This window comes from Lampetra planeri, chromosome 3 (genome assembly GCF_965212315.1).
Source record: "Lampetra planeri chromosome 3, kcLamPlan1.2.h2, whole genome shotgun sequence".
Classification (NCBI taxonomy): Eukaryota; Metazoa; Chordata; class Hyperoartia; order Petromyzontiformes; family Petromyzontidae; genus Lampetra; species Lampetra planeri.
The window spans coordinates 25,982,680-26,004,347 of record NC_136109.1 but is presented as its reverse complement, the minus strand read 5'-3'; the positions used below and the strand labels follow the sequence as shown (position 1 = coordinate 26,004,347).

The 21,668-nt window shown below is 43.3% G+C and overlaps 1 protein-coding gene across 1 annotated transcript; it reads left to right on the top strand.

The window, feature by feature from the left end:
• The first annotated feature begins 894 nt into the window (after positions 1-894).
• On the top strand, positions 895-21,187 carry LOC144717155 (aminopeptidase N-like). The gene is made up of 20 exons (XM_078592480.1): positions 895-1,902; positions 3,189-3,331; positions 4,203-4,339; positions 4,963-5,089; positions 6,450-6,604; positions 8,024-8,137; positions 9,136-9,279; positions 10,517-10,582; positions 10,734-10,799; positions 12,066-12,238; positions 13,383-13,456; positions 13,791-13,924; positions 15,340-15,395; positions 15,905-16,052; positions 16,592-16,686; positions 17,290-17,400; positions 18,341-18,508; positions 19,599-19,739; positions 19,864-19,945; positions 20,298-21,187. The coding sequence occupies exons 1-20, from the start codon at positions 1,238-1,240 to the stop codon at positions 20,451-20,453; spliced, it is 2,955 nt and encodes a 984-aa protein (XP_078448606.1). The 5' UTR covers positions 895-1,237; the 3' UTR covers positions 20,454-21,187.
• The last annotated feature ends 481 nt before the right edge of the window (positions 21,188-21,668 follow it).

Sequence of the window (21,668 nt, the reverse complement as noted above, 5' to 3'; positions counted from 1 at the left end):
ATTTTTATGCTATCGGCATACCACATTTTCATTGATTTTACCCGAAATTAACTCTGTCACTTATGATTGCAAGTTGTTGCGAGTCAGTGACTGCTTTAGTGTTAAAATATGGTGCTGTATTATTAGGATAGTGTGTTTATAATATCATTTTATGTAGATATCCACATTTATTTAACATTTTTCTTCTGCAGTTTTTATTGAAAATGCAATATTGGATATCTAAAAAACCTGATGTGATAGACAAAAACTGATGCCAGATTTGGAATCAGCACCCCAAAATTACCTTAAACCCGTTGGAATACCTTATGCCAGAAAAAGTGTGTTGACCAGTGTAATATATGCATTGTCTTTGAAACTGATTGGACCACACCAGAGACATCTTTCTTTTGAGCCTAGTCTCAAACGGTGTTAGACCAGAGGACGCCAAAAGGCGTGAAGCAATGTTTGGTAACCACTGCAGTGTTTAGTTTGTCGTACTTCCCCCACACCTCCGATTAGCACGGTTGGTGACGTACAGTGCAAACGAAGTTCAACGTACATACACACATAGACTCGCACAGAGACACATAGTTTGTTATCCTTCCCGCAAAAACCTCCGTATAGCAAGGTTGGCTACGTATGGCGCGAAAGAAGTTCAAAATACATACACATATCACAAAAGAGACTCCTATAAAATCGACACTGCGACTGTAATAAAATATAGTACTCTTAACCACACTAAATGTATCCTAACATCAAAAGAAATATCTAAAACACAAGATATGCCAGCAAGGGTCATCAACTCAAATGATATAACACTATTTTAAGTGTTTATTGACAAAAGCCTTGACCCACAGCACACAGACCTGCACCTCCCCATCAAAAAAAAAATGTTAAACTCTTTTTTTTCTCAGAATGCGAATCGCCGACATTGGTGAGGACAATTTAGAGCCCGCGTTTGGTGAACCTATTGGCTGTTCTCGATACCCGAGTGGGTAATCATTAACCACGCTCGCGAGCAGACGTATCAATTGAAAAAGACGGGAACCTTGGTTGTCCTGGAGGTGACACCGGCACTCAGCTATTGGTGGTCACACCAGCAGCCGGCTCTTGGCAGAACCCGTCTCTGCTCATATCTCATCGCCCCCCCCACCGTCTCGTGTGTTAACGGGTCCTGCTCCTCCTCCCTCCCCGTGGAGTTTCTTCTAGATCTAAAGAATTTGGATTTCGTGCTCAAAAATTAATAAAAAAAAGAATAATGTCCGGCATCGCAATGAGCAAGTTGGTGGTGGCCTTACTGGGGGTCCTCTTCGTGGGGATGCTCTCGGCCATCATCGCTCTGTCAGTAGTCTACTCCAACGAGGTGAACGCCAACAAAGAGCCAGCTGCCCCTGTGCCCACCGAGAAGACAACTCCGAAGCCCTCCGACATTACAACTGAGAAGCCAACTGCGAGACCTAGCGGGAAGCCAACAGCACCACCAAGCGAGAAGCCCACTCCAACGATGCACCCCGGACCTTGGAACAACATTCGCCTCCCTAAGAACATGGTGCCCATCAGCTACAAGGTGAAGCTCTGGCCAAAGCTAGAACCGGACCCCGTCACCAAACTCTACACGTTCAGCGGCGACTCGACCGTCGAGTTCCAGTGTCTGGTCCCAACGAACGTCGTCGTCATCCACAGCAACAAACTCAACTACACCGCGAAGCGCGACCGCTTGGCCCTCCTCAAAGACTCCTCGGGGAACCATCTGGAGGTGACAAGCTCCTGGCTGGAGCCCAAGAACCAGTACCTGGTGCTGGAGCTGAAGGCTCCGCTGCAGAAGGATGCGACCTACACGATGGCCACCGAGTTCGTGGGCGAGCTGGCCGATGACCTCGCGGGCTTCTACCGCAGCGAGTACACGGAGGGTGGAGTTCGCAAGTACGTGTGTGTGTGTGTGTACGTGTGTGTACGTGTGTGTGTGCGTGTGTGTGCGGCCGGATTTATACTCACAGGGAATGTAGGGGTGGAGGATGTAGTCCCCGATAGGGGGTTCTAGCCCCCCTCAACATGGAAAACTGGGGGGGGGGGGTTGATGCCAGAAACATAAAACACTTTAAGCTCCATTCAATTGTTTAACTGCACACCCATTAAAAATCCTGTGCACAAGGAGAGAAAAGCAAATTAACACTAAGATGTGTAATTAGAATTTGACCACATTTTTGTTGGTTACTGGTACATCATTACACTCATACAAACTAAAAAAGATTAGGTTAATAAATGTTACGTACGAAAAAGCTAATAACATCATCGACCAATGGACAAAAAAACTTGATGAAGGTGCGGTTTAAAAAAAACAAAGAATTATGTAATCAGAGGTGCGGATTCCAACTTGTAACCTTAGCGCAGTGAACGAAGGTAACTGGCACCCTCGGAGTCAGCCGTCCCACCCCACCCCATTTTCCCGTGCACACCACCCAGCACCTTCACATCACACTAACACGGGGAAACTACACTCGTACACATACGACACAACCCTCACGCATTTAAATAGCCACGAGACCCAGACAGGGATCGTGAGATTATGAGACCGATCATATTCACCTCTGGCCATGCTGTAATTGTTCGCACCTGTAATTGACACACAGCCAAGTTGGTGGTCACTCGCCATCAGTGCAAGGTGTTGAACACTAAGGCTGCTTGGCACGTCGCTCCTGCACACCCTTACACCTGCATTGGTACGCACCGCATTTGTTTTTAAGTGTGCATGGGAAAAATTATGGTTATATCAGTAAAGGTGGAACCAACTCCGAATGTTAGTGATGATATCAGCTCAATTTCCAGCAGTGTGATGGACTCGAGGATAGATGGCGACAGTGTGTAGAGCCCTTCATCCATCAGTGGATAGACAATGGCTAATTATGGTTATAAAGACACTGCCACCACCGTCTCGGTGCTACATGTAGGCTACTGCTAATGTTCAGAATTTTTCCAGTCTCGAAAAGGGGTAGGAAGTCGACAAAACGTACACACAATCTACCATGGAAGCACAAAATGAATCATAGCAGTTGCTCTCCAAAAGTACGTCTTCGAGTTCGATATTCAATGTTACTAATCCGTGCTGCGCGTTCTTCTGCCCGTTATTCTGCCCACTCCCATCACTGCCTCCATGCTGTTCCATCCTCACTGATGATATCGCACCACTACACTCTCCTTGCCCCTCACAGGGTTGTGGCCACCACGCAGATGCAGCCCACGGACGCACGCAAGGCCTTCCCGTGCTTCGACGAGCCGGCCATGAAGGCTACGTTTGACGTGACGATTATTCACAAACCCGAGCACAAGGCCATCTCAAACATGCCCATAATAGGTGAGAGACCCCACGATTACCATTATTGTCATGCTCATCCAGTGGCCTTGCTATTGAGTGTGCAGGTGGTGAAACTGCACCAGGGGAAAAGTGCTCGGCTATGAAGAGGGAGGGATATTAAGGGGGCCCCATTTCATGTCTTGAACCAGGGCCCATTCCAACCCAGCAGCACGACCCTGTCCACCATTATCTTATTCACAAGGGAACCTAGTATATGAACAAAGTGTGGCCATTGGTTGTGCAGTGGACTTGGGCAATCCACGTTTTTTTTCTGTCTTTATGTTCACAATGTAGACTTATTGCGGGAATGATGACAATCAACGGCGGGCCCGGCATCTGGCAAGGCTTTAAGTTTCAGCATGAAATTTCCATAACGAAACATGATTCTCAAAAGCCTTTTCAGTTGTGCGCACACTTGAGAGGTCTGAGCCTAGAGGTTGTGGCAACGCAGCCATTGAAGAATGTCAGTTAAAGGCTTACAATGTCACTTCCAGATCATTGCCTCATGTTGCATGCAGATTCTGCTTACAGTAGGTCTGATTGGAAGTCAAAATGCAGTACTTTGTGCTTTTGTTCTAGACAGCAAAATTGGAATATAGGTAAAAAACTGCAAACAATTATCACGACAAAATGAAATTGTTTCAATAATAGGAAAAGAGTTCCTGTCATCATGCACCAGTCACTGATTTATTTCCCCAAAGTCCACGAGAGCACTGGACCAATTTTAAAAGCTGTCCTGGACTCACGGTAACATCTTGAAAAGTTTAAACGAGTTCAGTTTAAGTTCACGGAGATGCAGAGCTGGTTTATATCGGGGATGGTGCATCAATTGGCTTCCAACTTTGATGATGACACTATTATACATTTCCAGATGTAAAAAACATCACAGATGGGACAATTATCTGGAGAGAAACCACGTTCAACACAACTCTCAAGATGTCCACCTACCTGCTGGCCTTCATCGTGTGCGAATTTACTTACATCGAGAAAATAGAAAACGGCACACAGGTGCGTATTGAACATTTCCTCGACTGCAATCACATACTCTATGGCTAAAACCCTGTCTATGGCTTGTCCCAAGATGCAGAAAAAAAACAGCGAGGCTTAGTTGCTGTGAGCTGGGTAAGTAAAGGGGTAGAGCGAGAACATTATGCCCGTTGTCAAAATTCTTTCTCCATCACGTTCCTTGACCCCAACAGAAATTTCTAACTATCTATGCCTAACTAGATGGCTAGTGGACAACGGCACAAATAAAGATACACCTTTCTTTATCCCACAAAGGTCAAAGATCCAAAAGCAGAAAAACTATTTAGATTCTAACTAACATTGTCCAGGTACAAATCCCATTATGGGAGAAACAGCGTTTGTCTGCCACGTGTTTCATTAACCGCACACAAGATGAGATCAATCGAGGCAACATACGCACATGATCCTCTTGTGATAATGTATCACTCAGTCCACTGCCATGAGGTCCCACTGGATTCGCCAAACTTGCATTGCATGTTAACCTATAGCCTAAGGAGACAGCGGTGTCTCTCAACATCTACAAATTGTGCTTAGTCGATAAACGAGACACAAATCATTGGCTAACGTCACTCTTATCACGCGCGCGTGTGTGTGTGTGTGTGCAGATTCGCATCTGGGCACGGCCGCAGGCGGTGGACGATGGCCAGGCAGACTATGCCCTCAATATCACCGGCAACATTCTCAACTTCTTTGCGGATTACTACAAAGTGGCGTACCCGCTTCCCAAGTCTGGTAGGCACCTAACTAACTGCCACGATGTGTGTGCACCAACTCAGGGTGCTTCTCAAACTCCAGTCCTCACGGACAACCATCGCCAGTGCTCCAATGGTGCAATGTATGCCGAGTGAGATTGATTGCCTGGTGGTGGTGTGTGACTTGGGGTAGGATTGTTGTACGACTGTTGTACGAGTTGGGGTCGTCTTGTGCAGTATTTTACTGATGACCACATGGCTGTGCAGTCTATATGCTGGGTACTGCTAATAGAACATACTATAAAATCACACACAGTATATAAAGTAATTGCCCAGTGCTGGATAACGTTTAATGCATGACCAGACGTTGCATTGCCACACTAGGGCTTACCTTGTATGCAGTGCAGAAAGTTCAATTGGACTGTGCTACACACTACAACATCTGTGCTCCCCACATTCACCAAGGTGGACTGCCCAGTGTGGTAACATTTGGTACAAAGATAATCCCCACGACGTGCAACCAGGAGCTGACTGACCAAATTTGGGCAATGAGGCAACTCACCAGGCCAAAGCCAGGCAGTGGTGGTGCATGCCTATAATCCAGCACCGTGGAGGCGAGAGGTATGATGGCTCACACGAGTGTTGCGAAACTCCCTCGCCCGGCGTGCCGAGGTGCCGTTACCCTGGCTTTCCTGCAAAAGGCGGTTCAGCAAAACGCGGATGAATTTCAAATCCCTTCTGTGTGGGCTAGAGTATTGCCCCCTCGCACGTGCGGGTTTTCACCGGGTGCTCTGGTTTTCTCCCACGTGTGGAACAACTTATTAATTGGATGAAAACATATTAATTGTATATGTAGAGGACAACAGAGCTTGAGCGAGTGTCGTTGGTTTATTTATTGTTCACCCAGGATTGGCCGTATTAGAAAAAATAAAAGCTTTTGTTCAAGGGTTACCCCAGGGGGTATAGGATTACAGAAAAAAAATACACAATGCTATCGAAAATCTTAGTACAGAATGTAATTGAAAACTGCAAATATAACAAAAAACAAATGTAAACTTACTCTAATTTGATATTCAGCATTAGTGTTCTCGCATTTTTAAATGAAAAAAAACACTAATGGATATGCATTCTCCAGAACGAAAAAAAATCACCATCAAAAAACTTCATTGCCTAGCTGCCTTCTAGCTCGCATGTGTTCCTCAGCAATTGTGATAATCAATTTGCATGAACGACACTATATAACACTAAATAAAACTTACAATAATCTTAACCATGATCGTATTCACGTCCCGAGTCGACGAATGCCGCACATGACTGTTGTAAATTCACATCCTCTTCTGACGAGTTCTAACTCCTGCTCGCTCGGCGGCTCACAAATCTCGGCTGTCCGTGCACCTCAGACCAGATCGCGCTGCCGGACTTTGCCGCCGGCGCTATGGAGAACTGGGGCCTGGTGACGTACCGCGAGACGGCGCTGCTGTACGACCCGGTGCAGTCGTCCAACGGCAACAAGGAGCGGGTGGCTTCGGTCGTGGCGCATGAGCTGGCGCATCAGGTACCGCACACAGGCACTGTGGTGAACAACGCTGCTGTTCTTAGAGACTGCTGCTTCCAAATAGCTTTGTACATTTTCCGGCCCCGGATAACATCAGTGGAGAGTGACGTCTGAATCAGTCTTGGACAGCCTAGCTTGCCAACCCCGCACTGACTCAGTATGAAGAATGGTCAAACCCCATGACCGACACAGCAAGGGGAGGCCTTCATCCAAGAGTGGATGGACAATGGGCTGTACTGTATAATACTATCCATAACTAGAGGTGAAATCAAATTAACACAAATGGCAATAAAAATAAACGTTTACATAAATGTATCCTAACTCCGAGGGATATTTTTACCGCAACACGGGCGCTGTGGTGCACAACGCTGCTGCTGCTGCTCTCAAAAAGAGACCGCTGCTTCCAAGCCAGCTTCGTTCGTTTTCAGGCGACGGCTAACATCAATGGGGAGTGACGTCTGAATTGGTCCTGGGCAGCCTGCCTTTGCAAAGCACGCTATTATGTATTTATTTGTGAATGTTTTTACACACTTAGAGCACCAGCTACACAGGAACAATAGGCCGCACTGACCAAGCATGAACAATGGTCTTACCATTGTTCATCCAAGGGCGAACGGACAATGGGTTGTACATTAGAATACTATCCGTAACTTTGACAGCAATTTGACACAAACGGCAATACAAAGTTAAGTGCTACATAAATGTATTCTAATTTATTTGATTAAAAAAATGCACGTGGGTAGCTAAGAGTTAAGCTGTGGGGTTGCGGTGAAAAAGACACTGGAGGCTCTTGAAATCTGTCAGAAATTGACATTTTTAGAAATGAAAATCCTTTAGTGTGCAACTATGTGCATAATGCAAAACTGGAATAGATCATATTATTTGGGTCTTTCGGTAATGTAACGTAGATAGGAATATATCATGTTGCAGGCAAATTAAATATTTAAAGGGCTTCGACCACTCGAACAAACCTTTTTTGCTATCTTAACTCCCAGGTCATTAATTTCCCATTACACAGGTCATGGCAGAGGTAGATAGCTTTTAAAAAAACTTTCATTGATTCAGCAAAAAGCTGAGTTTAAACAAATTCAGTTCAATTTCACTTCGATGTTGAGGCAGGCGATTACAAAAATGTTGACCTTCAATCCATATGTCTCATGGCAGCAGTGTTTGCAGATTTGAGGTCGTGCTAACCCAGCTCATAGTTTGCGGACCAATAATCTGAAATGTCCATCACCAAGCCTTCACAGGGGTGTACTCAACTTGGCACACTACGTATCATAATTTTATTCCCACCTCTATGCTTTTGGAACCGCACATTGATGGGCCTGACCTTTGGTGAAAGACATTCAACATACTGACATAAATAATATAGACTGTGATAACATGCATATGTTTTATGTTCACCGCTGAATGCAGTGGTTCGGGAATCTGGTCACGCTGAAATGGTGGAACGACCTCTGGCTCAACGAGGGCTTTGCCAGCTACGTGGAGTATCTGGGAGCAGACTATGCCGAGCCAACTTGGGAATTGGTAACTCACGATCTTGACAGTCTACTCACATCATCTATATTTATCTTATGTTTGTTCATTTTCACGGAACGATTCGTCTCTATTGCACACGCTAGATAATGGCCCATGGCATCTGAGTAATATTTAATTCATGATCATCAAATTTACATGTAAAATTTTCAGCAATGGAATCTTGCCAGATTAAGTGTAGAACCACAATTATTGTGCCGCTTTTTTGGGGGTCATTGGCTGAAACCATTAACTCACGACACTTCCAAATCCAGTGTAACCACAGGTAGATGCCTGACTTTGAACCCACGATCATCTCAGCAATGCTCGCTCAATGATCTAAAATCTGACCTCTGATCCACCCAGCCACCTCATCAGCATTCCCTATTATTTGCATGAAAGTATACTCAAGAGTTGAGTTTATCACCTGAAAATGCCAACATACCTCGAGTATGAGACATTTTTTGCAAATTATGAGAACGTGACAAGGTGCAAGCATATGTAGAGACATTGTCTTTTGAAGTGCTTGTAAAATTTAGCGCAAGAGTTCATACTCTTAGGTTTTTTTCGGTAAAGTCACGTAGGTAAAAAATTAAATTAAAAGTTAATCAAAGTAATAATGGGAATAAAATAAAATAATAAATCACGACGTTTCGGAGGCAACACAAGTCTCCGTCATCAGGTGGGACCGTCACAGCTACGGACACTTGTGTTGCTTCCGAAACGTCGTGATTTATTATTTTATTTTATTTCCATGATTACTTTTATTAACTTTTAATTTTATTTTTTACCTACGTGACTTTACCGAAAAAACCTAAGAGTATGAATCCTTGCAGTCACGAAAGCTTCAAATCTAGAATTAGCGCAAGAGGTTTGGGAAAAAACAGTGTTTCCTCTGTCTTCTCTGATGGTCTGTCGCATGAGAAAAAAAATGAAAGGGAATAAAAACCTGCACAGTGTTTCCACTCAGAAATGACGAACATCATTCGTTCCCCCTTTGCAACAAACAGAAAGATCTCTTCGTGATGTCGGACCTGCACCGCGTGTTTTCCACGGACAGCCTAGTCTCCTCTCACCCCCTATCTTCTGCTGAAAAGGACATCAACACACCGGGAGAAATCAATGAGCTTTTCGACTCCATCTCCTACAGCAAGGTAGTGGAGCAGTCACACTCATCCATGCGGCCTTCCGATAACTGCAAAACAACTTCAAGACCTAAAGTGACGGCTGTTTTTGTACATCCTTACCTCGGCCCATGAGCACACCTCCGATTTGCGCGGTTGGCTACGTACGGCGCGAAAGAAGTTCAACATACATACCACATGATGCATGGTACCAAGGTACCAATTATATGAATAATATTAATAATTAAATTAACTTTATGGCGGAAACCCGGGGTCCCATAAGCCCCCGGCTCTCGCATAAACTGCGTTGCGCCGTCATTTTATGTCTGTCGAAGGCGAACGACACAGCAATCTATTCCTCTCGACGAGCTCAACACGATGCGCTCATCAAAGTTTCAAAGTTTTGTTTTTTCTGCGCATTCTTGCTCGCTGCTGCGCTTGGACGACATGACAACAGAATGATCTGTGCCAGGCGGGTCGCGGCGTTTATGTGCGCGGTGGGACAGAGTCGCCAAAAATAAATTACGATTTTGACTTCCGTTTATTCGGGACCCTGGGGGTCCCGCCATAAGGTTCAAATACCTGTTAAAATCAAGTAATTACGCATGGTTATATTTGATACCTATCCTGGATATTACGCAAAAACTGCTTTGGTGATGGTGCCACCTAAACAACACTGCGGAGAGAGGCAAGGGGAGATATCAACTATCCTTTCCTCGTTCCTGTCTCAAGAACTTGCGCACAAAGTTCGGTGTTGTGAGGTGAAGAGGGCTAGGGGTTGAATAAGATGGGAGGGAACCTGATCTGTCGACCTTCCATTGGTCAGATAACTTATGCACAATACCTTTTAATCACCGGGCGTATAAGTAGGGCTTTAACAATTTTCAATGCAATCAAGTGTCATGATTTAGGGTTGAGTTTTTATTTTTAAATCAAATATTTTATTATCATTGTCGTCAATTTAGTGGTCTTAAGTTGCTGGAGGGAATATGTGACTTTATTACATACAGCAATTAAATCATATTGATTTTATGCAAGTATTATGAACTTAAGATAGAGTAATTGGTGAATGTATGCAACATGAATGTGTGGGCTTTTAAAGATTTAGATCAGTGGATGTACCCAAATGTATTTAATTATTCAGTGTTGTGTATATGCTTGAGATTATAATGTCTGGTGTTTTTTCAACCCTTTGAGCCTATGTGACAGACATCTCCCGTCCATTTGACCTGCTGCCTTGTTCTGTGTTCCTTCTTTCTAATTTCAGGGGGGATCTGTGCTCCGTATGTTGTCATCATTCCTCACTGAGCCTGTGTTTGTAGAAGGACTAAACGTAAGTCTATCATCAACACCAAAGGGTCCTTCAATTTCCAGACGATAATTCGTTCTTGAAAAGTTCAGCAACATTCGCATGACGTATGTGCATGTTCAATATGTGATGTCTACACCACGTGTTTATGGGTGCTTCGCATGTGTGCACGCAGACTTACCTCCTAGCTCACCAGCTCAGCAATGCAGCGGTGGATGACCTGTGGGTTCACCAGCAGAAGGTAAAGAGTGACACTGGCACAGCGATGCGCACGCAAACAGCTATCCTTGACAGGCCCTACTGTCTGCAACAAAGTGAGAATAGCGTCCAAGAAGAGGCGGCCAAGCGGCCGTGGTATTGAACAGCACCTTAAGTACTTTTTGGTTCTTTCGGTAAAGTCACGTAGGTAGAAAAATAATAGATCACGACGTTTCGATCGCAACGCAAGCAATCGTCATCAGGCTTGATGACGATTTCTTGCATTGTGATCGAAACAATAGATCACGACAGTTCTAGGCCTGATGAAGATTGCTTGTGTTGCGATCGAAACGTCGTGATCTATTATTTTTACTACCTACGTGACTTTACCGAAATAACCAAAGAGTATGGATTCCTGCAGTCACGAAAGCTTCAAATCAAGATTGCACCTTAAGTGTTCAACCAACGTATCCTAGATCATGGTTTCAATCCCGGGAATTGCACTCAACATAAAAATCACGTGAGGTAGTCGAGTAGCTTAGAGGTAAGAGCAGCGCCATTGAGATGCTGGGCTTTCATCCAGGCACCCAACTGTAATTAAATCAGGCTCTCAAATGTAGTAAGTTGATGGTGTAAGCCCATTTTCTTGGTTCTTTCGGTAAAGTCACGTAGAAGGGAAATAATAAAATAATAAAAATAAAACATAATAAAATAATTCTCACGACGTTTCGGCCACAACGTAAGCAGCCGTCCTCAGGTGAAGACCAGGTCCCTTCTACGTGACTTTACCGAAAGAACCAAGAAGACGAATCCCTGCAGTCACGAAAGCTTTAAATCGAAAGGTGTAAGCCCAGTTGCTAAATGACGGCACACACAAAAAAACTATCACGTAAAATTTAGCTCTGCAATTAATGGACCATTTTCTAGCTCAAAGAAATCAGTTTTACCGTCATGCAATGAACATTACTCCAAGTAGGAAGATGGGTAGGAGTGCGCTGCTATTTACTGTGTGGAACAGAGATCACTTGAAGGGATTGCAGAGGTCGCTCTCTGATGTCTGCTTCCATGATCCATTCTCTACAAGAGCAGGGGTTAACTTTACAAGTGTCGTGAGATCTGGTACAAAGAAGTTGATGAAGGTGAGGTGTGGTGGCATCAAAACATTATCCCAGACATTTCTCTTGGTCCTCAGTTTCATTGACTAGAATAGTAGCCCTCATTTCAACTTATTTCTCAATCACAATGCACACGAATGTGATTTATTTGACTGGATAGTTGGCCAACCGCAAATGTCCGATTGTCGGTGCAGGCGGTGGACAATAACAACGTGAACCTCCCAAAAACGGTGAAAGAGATCATGGACACATGGACGCTCCAGATGGGCTACCCTGTGATCAAGCTCGATACGAGCAACGGCAAGGTCACCCAGAAGTACTTCCTGATCGACCCCGAAGCTGTCGCTGGGCGGCCATCGCCCTTCAAGTGAGTATCCCCCTGTACCTCCTGCTCACAGGATGAACACATTGTACAATGAACCTCAGACAACACCTGAGTCAGTTTGCAAGAATCGGTGCTTGTGTTGCCCGTATTTTCTTAGCGCGCAACACTGAAACAGTACAGGTGTCCCTTGATTTACGGAAGGGATGCGTTCTTCAAAAAAATCGCGTAAAACTAAATTTTGTGAATCGGAATAAGCTTTTCTCATTAATTTAATACGAAAAATTAGGGACGTGTTTCACAGTCATTCCAACTCTACTCCTACATCTACAAATATACACCAATGTTACTTTTCACAATACAACAATTATAAAGAACAGAAAGATGAAAGCGATGGAATAATCATTTAAAAAATTTTTTTTACCTTTTCTGGGAACTCACCAAAAGATCTGCATGTTGGAATGACTGGCAAGGTGATGTGGAGGCGTTACTGTTGCCCTGTAGGGATATCGTGACGCTCTCGCAGATAGATGACGCAGCCTTCCGAGTGGTTCTTGTTTGGTCTCATGGCACGTGTCGTGTGAAACTTCGTGAACGTAGCCATTCGATTTGGTCAATCGAAAAGTGCCCATAATTTGTCAATTCTGTTCTTTGCGAAATTTTGTAAACTGACCGTTCGAAAATCGAGGAATACCTGTAGAGTATTCTGTGGATGGAGTTGGAGTGGTGGCACATGACGCTGTGAATATGTGCTACAACCGGAGGTCTGAGTCCCTGCCATGGCTACCATAAGGAGGAGATATATGAATCAGTCCTAAACCCCTCTGCCTCACCAACCCACACTGACCAGCGTGGTGAACTATGGTCAAACAACGTCCATGGCTGACAACTTGGGGAGGCCTTCATCTAGCAGTGGATTGACAAAGGGATACACATTCATAGACATCAAATATCCTTTTTCATCATAATCCTCTGGTGTAAACCATCTTGTTTTAGGATGGTCCTAAGTTTCAAAATGTTAAATTTACCTACAATGGGTATTTTGAAATGAAAAAAAAACTTCTCCAATGGGAGAAGTAAATTAAATATATCACTGAGAATATATCCAGTATTAAGACATTTGAAAAAAGTAATGTTCTGTAACAACTGAATTGCGAGTAAAATATTATAACAACCAATGTTTCTACAGTTACCTGTGGAATGTGCCCATCACATGGAAGAAGGATGGACCCATTAACACTGTGTGGTTACTGGGAGTTAAAGGTAAGCACTTGTCTATCATGTTTCGGTTTTTTTTGTCAATATTCTTTGACACGGATTGAGTAATTAATAGTTTGTCAAATGCAAGTCATGCTAATTAAAAAAAAAATTGTTCTGTAATTGTTTATCAAGTAACTATTACAACGTGTGAGCCAGTTCTACTTTCAACGTTTAAATGTTTGAAACATGTGTATGGAGAAACACTTGCTGCGCAGTCACTTTCATTTTCCCATTCAATCATTCAGTTGTGACTTTATCAAACTGCAAGCAGCAATATATCTCTGGTCCCTGTTACCCATGTCCTTGTTGCAACTCATTGGTTCCTGCATGACGTCAGATGCTATATTTCCCGACCTACAAAGTGCTGACAAATGGGTCCTGCTCAACATTGATGAAGTTGGATACTACCGCGTCAACTACGATGTTGCCAACTGGAATCGCCTGCTGAATCAGCTGCAAACTGACCTCGCAGTACGTGAATTAAGCACAATAATAACACTTCATTTTCTATATCGTCGTCATTCATGCCAACAGCATCCCACAACGATGTACATTAATTATATTTAAGGACCAAATCCCATACACAAAGTTGGTTACACATGGTGCAAAAAAAGCCCAACACACACCTACACACCAAGCAAATGATAACCCTTATTACCAAGCAAAATTAAAAATGAGTAAACAAATTACCAAATGGCACCAAAACAAAAAGCACAAATAACAAAAAAAGGTATAAAAATAAAGAAATTAGTCCATTAAGTCTCAACTTCACAGACCACAATCCCACCGTCCCAACCAAGCCAGGAAACCTTTACAGGAGGGCACGGTGGAGTGCCAAGATTTTACGACAAATATAGATCAAAACAGATTCAATGTATTTGTAGAAACATTTGACAATCCGCTGTTGGATGAACACCTCCCGATGCTGTGCTGGTCATGAGAGTTATTTCACCATACTGCACCATGCTGCTCAGTGTGGTTTTGTGAAGGCAGGGAGAATAAACGTGGGAGCACTGAGTACAGTACACCAATGGGTGTTACAGCACTGTCCTCTGCTACCCAAAACGTAACCCTGCAGCAGCCTATAAGAAGCTGCTGTGCAAGGTGGTCACTATGCACAGATATGGCGCATTACGTTTGATCTTGCCATCGGCATTAAATCGGGTTATCTTTGTATCTATATATATGAAAGGGAAATGTAGGAATATGTGTGTCTGTTCGAAATGTTTAGTATACTTCCCGACATGCAACAAACTTGAAATTTGGTATGTGGGTAACTTCCAGACTGTACACAATGCAACAAGTATAAAAATAGACTTTTGTATTTTGGGGGGGCGGGGCGCAATAATGGATATATTTTGCACGGCAAGTGAGCGGTGACGTCACATCTGTGATGTCACCCGCATGCGGCAGCGTCACGCAGTGTGCCTGCTGACGTCACGCATCCTTCCCCCCAACCATCCGCGTAGGCCGTGTATTAATCCAAGACAAGAATCCAAGTCTCGGGCGAAGCCGGGTAGTAAAGCTCGTAGATTCATATCAATTATAGAGAAAACATCTTCATAGCTTCAACATATCTCCCAACAATCTCAATTCGTTAATTAGATCTGTTAACACGCTCCTCACACACAGCCAGTGTGCTTTACTTACAACATTCGATGATGCGTAAACAGAGATAATTGGTATATCGTGGATGTTTTGACCGACGCAAGTGCTCTATGACAAGGAAAAAAATCCATTCGAGCTGTATACATGGATCATACAAAAGCCTATTGACAATGGTATATATAAAAAATGCAAAAATACAGAGGAATGGTCACGTTTATGAGGAACTCTTCTGAGCTGTACTTGACATTTCAAAACCGATTGCATTTGATTGTTTTCAGATGATACCCGTGATCAACAGAGCACAAATCATCGACGATGCCTTCAACTTGGCCAGGTGAGAACAACAACGAGGTCACAGGAAGCCCAGCTGCAGCACATAAAGCTGCATCATAAACCTGTACATATCACGTCAACGTTATCAGCCATAATCTATTCACTGATGATTAAAGGCCTCCAAGATATTGCCATCTCTTATAACGAAGGATGGAGAGCTGTAGGCTTGGAACTGCACTTAGAGACAGAAACAGGGACACGTGCATGAGAGAACATATGCAAGTAGACATCATATTGACTTCATAAATGTACTTGGGCTTCGGGCAGGACACTTTATTATGAGAAGGGAAGGTGGGCAACGGAAGAGACTGGTGACAGAATGGCAGCCAAAGAAGCGAAGAGTCCTGAGAGAAAGGCCCACTCAGAGATGGAGCGATGAGCTCAGTTCGGCAGATGGAGCAAAGGCCATGGATGTTCGATCCCCCCAAAAAAGCATAATTTTCAAACTACAAGCAAACCTAATCCAGAATATGATTTCATTGTCCTCTTCCTCCTACCCACCCACTTCAGGGCGAAACACATAGACGTGGAGCTGGCCCTGAACACCACACTCTACCTGGTCAATGAGCGCAAGTACCAGCCCTGGCAGGCGACCATCTCCAGCATTTCCTACTTCAAGCAGATGCTTGACCGCTCTGCAGTATTCGGGAACATGCAGGTACAAACACACGCAAACATCTTTAATGCCGATGCAAGCATCAGCGCAGGTACAACACGTTAACATGTGTGACAGATAGCAATTTTGTACGTAGTATTGAATAAGTACTAAATCATACTAAAAGCATCTCGATAATTTGATCCATATTTTTCTTCTTGGTTCTTTCGGTAAAGTCACGTAGAAGGGAAATAATAAAATAATACAAATTAAACATAATAAAATAATTCTCACGACGTTTCGGCCACAACGCAAGCAGCCGTCCTCAGGTAAAGAACAGGTCTGTCGGAAAGACAGCGTCTGAATGAACACCACCAGGCTTGGAAGCGTATATTTAAGTTGGGTTGGAGGGGGAAGAGCGCCTTGACAAAGGAATTATTATTTCTCTTCTACGTGACTTTACCGAAAGAACCAAGAAGATGAATCCCTGCATCATCGAAAATTTATCCATATTTGTAAATGGTAACAGCCAGCCTATCCAGCTGTTTCTAAATGTGTGTTTTTAAGTCGACTTTGAATGTTGCGTCTCAATCCGTATGCAGAAATACATCCTTCAGCAAGTCATACCACTATACAATTACTACAATGACCTTGTGAGCAACAACTGGAACGATGTCCCAGCAGGGCATGCCGACCAGTGAGTTGCAAACCTCTCAGCCATATTCGCAAACAATACACTCAAGCATGCAAGTCTGGTAGCAACATACAAAAAAGAAACAACATTTGAATTATAAATACAGGTGTTAAGACATTCAACTACAGGTGTTTGAACATTATAACACCTGTCTTTATGCCAGAAAATGCTAATCCTTTTTTATCATTCAATAAGCTGATACTGGCAAAAGGGTCCCATAGAGATACAAACTTTGTTTGAAACATGAAAATGAATATTAATTTACAGGTATAACATGAATTTCTACCTGTGGTGTCAGATGTAGCGTATACTATTGCACTTCAGAGTTCGGTTCTGAAGATGGAAACAAGGTGACTAGACACTGTGTATTGACTACTAATATATATTACAGGACTTATCTTCCAATATATGGGCGCTGTGATAATTGTTCCCCAATAACTTTGCTTTAAATACGTAAACAGTTTCACCTATAAATTATAACCAATGTCAAAAGTTAGTTTGAACTGCCAAAAATATATCTCTCTCGTTCATAATCGTAACTGGAAATGTCTGTGTGCAATGCTTGACCCGACATGCTTTTCACTTCCTGAAACAACTGACGTGCAGGTATAACCAAGTCAACGCCATCTCGCTCGCGTGCTCCTACAACCATCTCCCCTGTGAGATGAAGGCATCCGAAATATATAAAGCTTGGATGGAAAATCCTGCCAATTATATGTAAGCCGTCCAACACTCACAGAGCTTTCTTTCTTCCTTATTTGTAACTGCAAACAAGTCCGATTGTATTTCATTTGTTGACAAGCATGCTGCTTGTCACATTGTTTATCTTGGTTCTTTCGGTAAAGTCACGTAGAAGGGAAATTATAAAATAATAAAAATAAAACATAATTTACTATTATTATTTTATGAATTTTTATTACTATTTTATTATTTCCCTTCTACGTGACTTTACCGAAAGAACCAAGAAGATGAATCCCTGCAGTCACGAAAGCTTTTAATCAACATTGTTTTTCATTAACACAACACGGACAAAGTGGGCTCATAAAACTTTAAAACGTAATTGAATGTGTTGAGAGCAGGAGGAGTTGGACATGATACTGAAAGAGTAATTCCGGATATTACACAAACAATCTGGTGATATCACCCACCACTTAGTGATAAAATGAGACCACAATGTTGGCATGGTAATTTTATAAATTTCGTGGCCAAGGTGTGGGAAAAATGGTCATGGAACAAAAGTCGGTGCCCCATCTCCATAAAAGAAGAATAAAATATATAGTGTGTTTATACTTGTTTATAACAAAAGAACGGCTAAAATAACCAATAATAAGTTAAAAAAATATGTGTGCCAAGTGACGAAATTCAGCCAAGTTTTTTGGCATATTGAATCGATTCGGATTGAAGAGGTTCAAATTTAAATCAAAATATGGGTCACCCGGGTCAGTTAGAGAAAGCCATATTGCCCTCCCGCAAAACGCTTTTTGTTTTGACAGCTACCGGTCGGCTTCTGTACTGACAATTGAAAACTCCCGAAGGCAAACGCACCTTGCAATTAATTACACAATACATACATGCGTGCGTGCGTACTGCATGTGCATGATTTTTCCTGACGCGTTCTCTTTTTTTCTGTATGTGCCCACTCGGCCGCGGTGTGCAGTATCCACGCGAACCTCAAGTCGACGGTTTACTGCGCGGCGATTGCCGCGGGTGGGCAGGCGGAGTGGGACTTTGGTTGGAAGATGTTCAAGGAGACGTCGCTCGCCACGGAGGCCGATAAACTCCGGGATGCACTGGCTTGCAGCAAGCAGACCTGGATCCTGAACAGGTGCTGCCAACATACGCGTAGATTCTTCTGACGTCTCTCGGAATCGTTTAACACATTCCTGCGGAGGGAGCTGGTAGGAACGTTGGGTTGCTCGGTCAATGGCCAGGGTCAACGGCGGCGTGGTGTATTCCGCAAATATGCCCGACTGTGAGGGCGGGCACAAGCCGGCGTGAGTAGGTCAAACGTTGAGTTTTATAAGGGCACCACGGGGTGACCAGCTCCTCCCCACCCAGCCCCACCCTCCCCACTCAGTCCCTCCCCACCCTCCCCTCCCCACCCAGCCCCTCCATCCCCACCCAGCCCCTCCCTGCACGACGGACACAATAGTCCCCTGTGGGCTGGTGTAACCAGGAGGTTCCTACCAGTATAACTCAGGAAGAGTCAACTAAAAGTGTCATGGCCCAACGCTGTTTTTTTTGTCAAGACAGTGAAGACCAATTTTAAGTTAATTTTGCCAGTAAGGGAACATTTTAGCGTGCAAGAAAAAAAAACAAAGAAAAAACATGCAATGACTTGTACTCTGGAAGTGATACAAGTTACAGTAAATTAACTAGTTCTTAAAATTGGAGAATTATAGCTTTTGCTTGCTCGTCAAGATATCTTTTTGACAATGGTCCTCATGTATTACCAAAAAGTTGTACAATTCCTAGGCTAAAATTCGATCGCAGAAGCAGAGCTGATTAATACAGATGCAAGCATTTTATCCATTGTGGATATTTAATCAATGAAGTTCAATTCAGGAGAAGTACACTTGTGTGCAGCAGTCAGTTGTGCAGATCATCAAATACGAGACACCTATTAGCAAGTGCAGTGTGGGTGTATGCAGAAAGTAGGAAGCTAACATCTGTTTTTACACATTTCGTTTTTGTTTAAATTCATGAAATATGATGTGCTTAGATTATACGATGCTTAGTTAGGGCAAGGTCTTCCAGGCAAAATGAACATGTTATATTCATGAACTCTACCCTGATTTAAAGTTAACAATAAATTCCGTAAATTAAAAATTAAACAAAATAACAGGAGTGATGGTGCGTACGTTTGAAAGTAAACTGCTACCTCATAGATTCTCGTCCTTTTGTGCACTGTGCAGGTATCTGGAGTACACCCTGGACCCCGCAATGATTCGGAAACAGGACGCAACCAATACCATCGTGAGGATTGCCAGCAATGTCGTCGGACAGTCTCTGGCTTGGGACTTTATCCGAGCCAACTGGGAGTACATCTTCATAGAGTAAGTTCAACTTCATGCGCACTGCATCCCACTTTCATTGCCAGACGGGTGTACGGAGATCAAGGCTCGTGCGTTCCTGCTTCACGTGTTGATGTGTGTACGCGTGTCCTCTGATTGGTCGCAGGTACGGAGGAGGCTCCTTTTCCTTTTCACGCCTCATTGAAGGAGTTACGGGACGATTCTCCACAGAATATGAGCTCAAGCAGGTGAGGAAAGCACACGCTCAGCCACAGTGACATGGGCTCATGAAATACCCATCAATGTTATTCATTGCGTGAGTGCACGCATATACTGCGCGTATGAGTCAGTACATACACGACATTTTGCCTACGTTAATTCCAGTGTCAGAGTTAACGAGCGTGCAGGTGGTGCAAGTGCACAGGGGTCCATGGGCCAAAAGGGAACCAAGTTCCAAGCTATAAGAGAGCAAAAATTGGATATGGGGCCCCATTTTATTCCTTGCACCAGGGTCCATGCCACCGCACTATACAACGCTTTTCGAGTCCCTAATTATCTCCGCCCGACTGAGCTCACCTCTCCCTTCTCGCCTCTGCTCAGCTCGAGCAGTTCAAGGCCGACAACCAGGAAGTCGGCTTCGGGTCCGGAACACGAGCGCTTGAGCAGGCCCTGGAGCGCACCAAGGTCAACATCAAGTGGCGTGCAGACAATGAGAAACGGATTGACGAATGGTTCATCGCCAACATCAGACCATAGGATGACACAAAAAACATTTCACTGCCTGCAATGAGTTTCTATTCTGAGAAGAGAGAATTGCCTTTAAATGGCACTACTGGAAACATGTGCTGTGATTAATTAATTGTTACAAAAATTTCCATCCGGTCTGTAACCTGTAATTGGGTGTAATCCATCACTTGTATATTATTTCAACTTAATATTTCTTCACTGCATCTTAAATGCGTACAACTAAATATACACGATATGAGTAAGAGAACGTCTTTTGTTGCATTTTACTCTGGCCAATGTTCAAGAACTACAAAAGTTAAAATGTCCAAACATGTAAATCAAAATATAATTTTCAGACTGCACATGTGGAATGTTTGTATACTTTAGGTGGTGGTGAAGAAAGCATTTGGTTTCATATAGAAGATCACTTTTGCACACGCAGTATAAGAAGTAAATAAAGGTTTTCATGATGTTTTCCAAGCTTAATAAAGATCATGTCTGATTGATTCATTGTATTACATTTATATAAATGTATTTTAAAATCTCAATGCGTTAATAGTAATTGTGGTTACTGTAATAAAGTAAGTTCATGACTTGGAGAATAACTTCGTTGTTTGATGAAAGTCAATGCATCTGAACTTGAAGACGGTTGTAATTAAAATGTATAATGTGAAAATGACAATTGTACAAATGGCATGCTACATTTCTCAAAAAAGATGATTAGTATAAGGAAACAATACAATACATTTTTAATTCAACTTGAACATTTGTTTTGTCCTGTATTAAAATTAGTGGTGCCCATGGCCAAATGATCTGCAATGTGCCACATCTCATCAGACCTCAAGAGGCTCAGCAGTCAATGAGCCTGGATAGTGCTTGTAGAGGTGACCACAATGGTGTAACACGTAGGGTTTCGCGACCAATATCCATAATAGAGGTTTTTTGGGTGAGATCGCGTAAATATATAAATGTGTCGTTAAAACCGGCCACCACCCGACACAAATACTAAGGGTTGTTACAGATAATGTTGAAGTGGACTTCTCCACAAATCTGGATATCGCCTGATGAAGCTAGTTGTAAATACTGGCGAAACGTACTCAGATTGTAAATGTTGTGGCTTGGCTCTCCAACACACCGGTTAGTGCTGTACTAGTGACGAATTGGCCAGGTTCTGTTTACGTGACAACCCTTGCTAGTTGGCTGTGTCGGGTGGTGGTGGGTTTTAACGACACGTTTATATATTAA

What these genes read in the sequence shown, in the direction of transcription:
- LOC144717155 (XM_078592480.1), top strand. Translation starts at nt 1,238, where the DNA reads ATGTCCGGCATCGCAATGAGCAAGTTGGTGGTGGCCTTACTGGGGGTC. An exon ending in AAATAGAAAACGGCACACAG is followed by an intron (nt 4,340 to 4,962) that starts GTGCGTATTGAA and finishes GTGTGTGTGCAG; the next exon opens with ATTCGCATCTGGGCACGGCC. An exon ending in TGGGAGTACATCTTCATAGA is followed by an intron (nt 19,740 to 19,863) that starts GTAAGTTCAACT and finishes GATTGGTCGCAG; the next exon opens with GTACGGAGGAGGCTCCTTTT.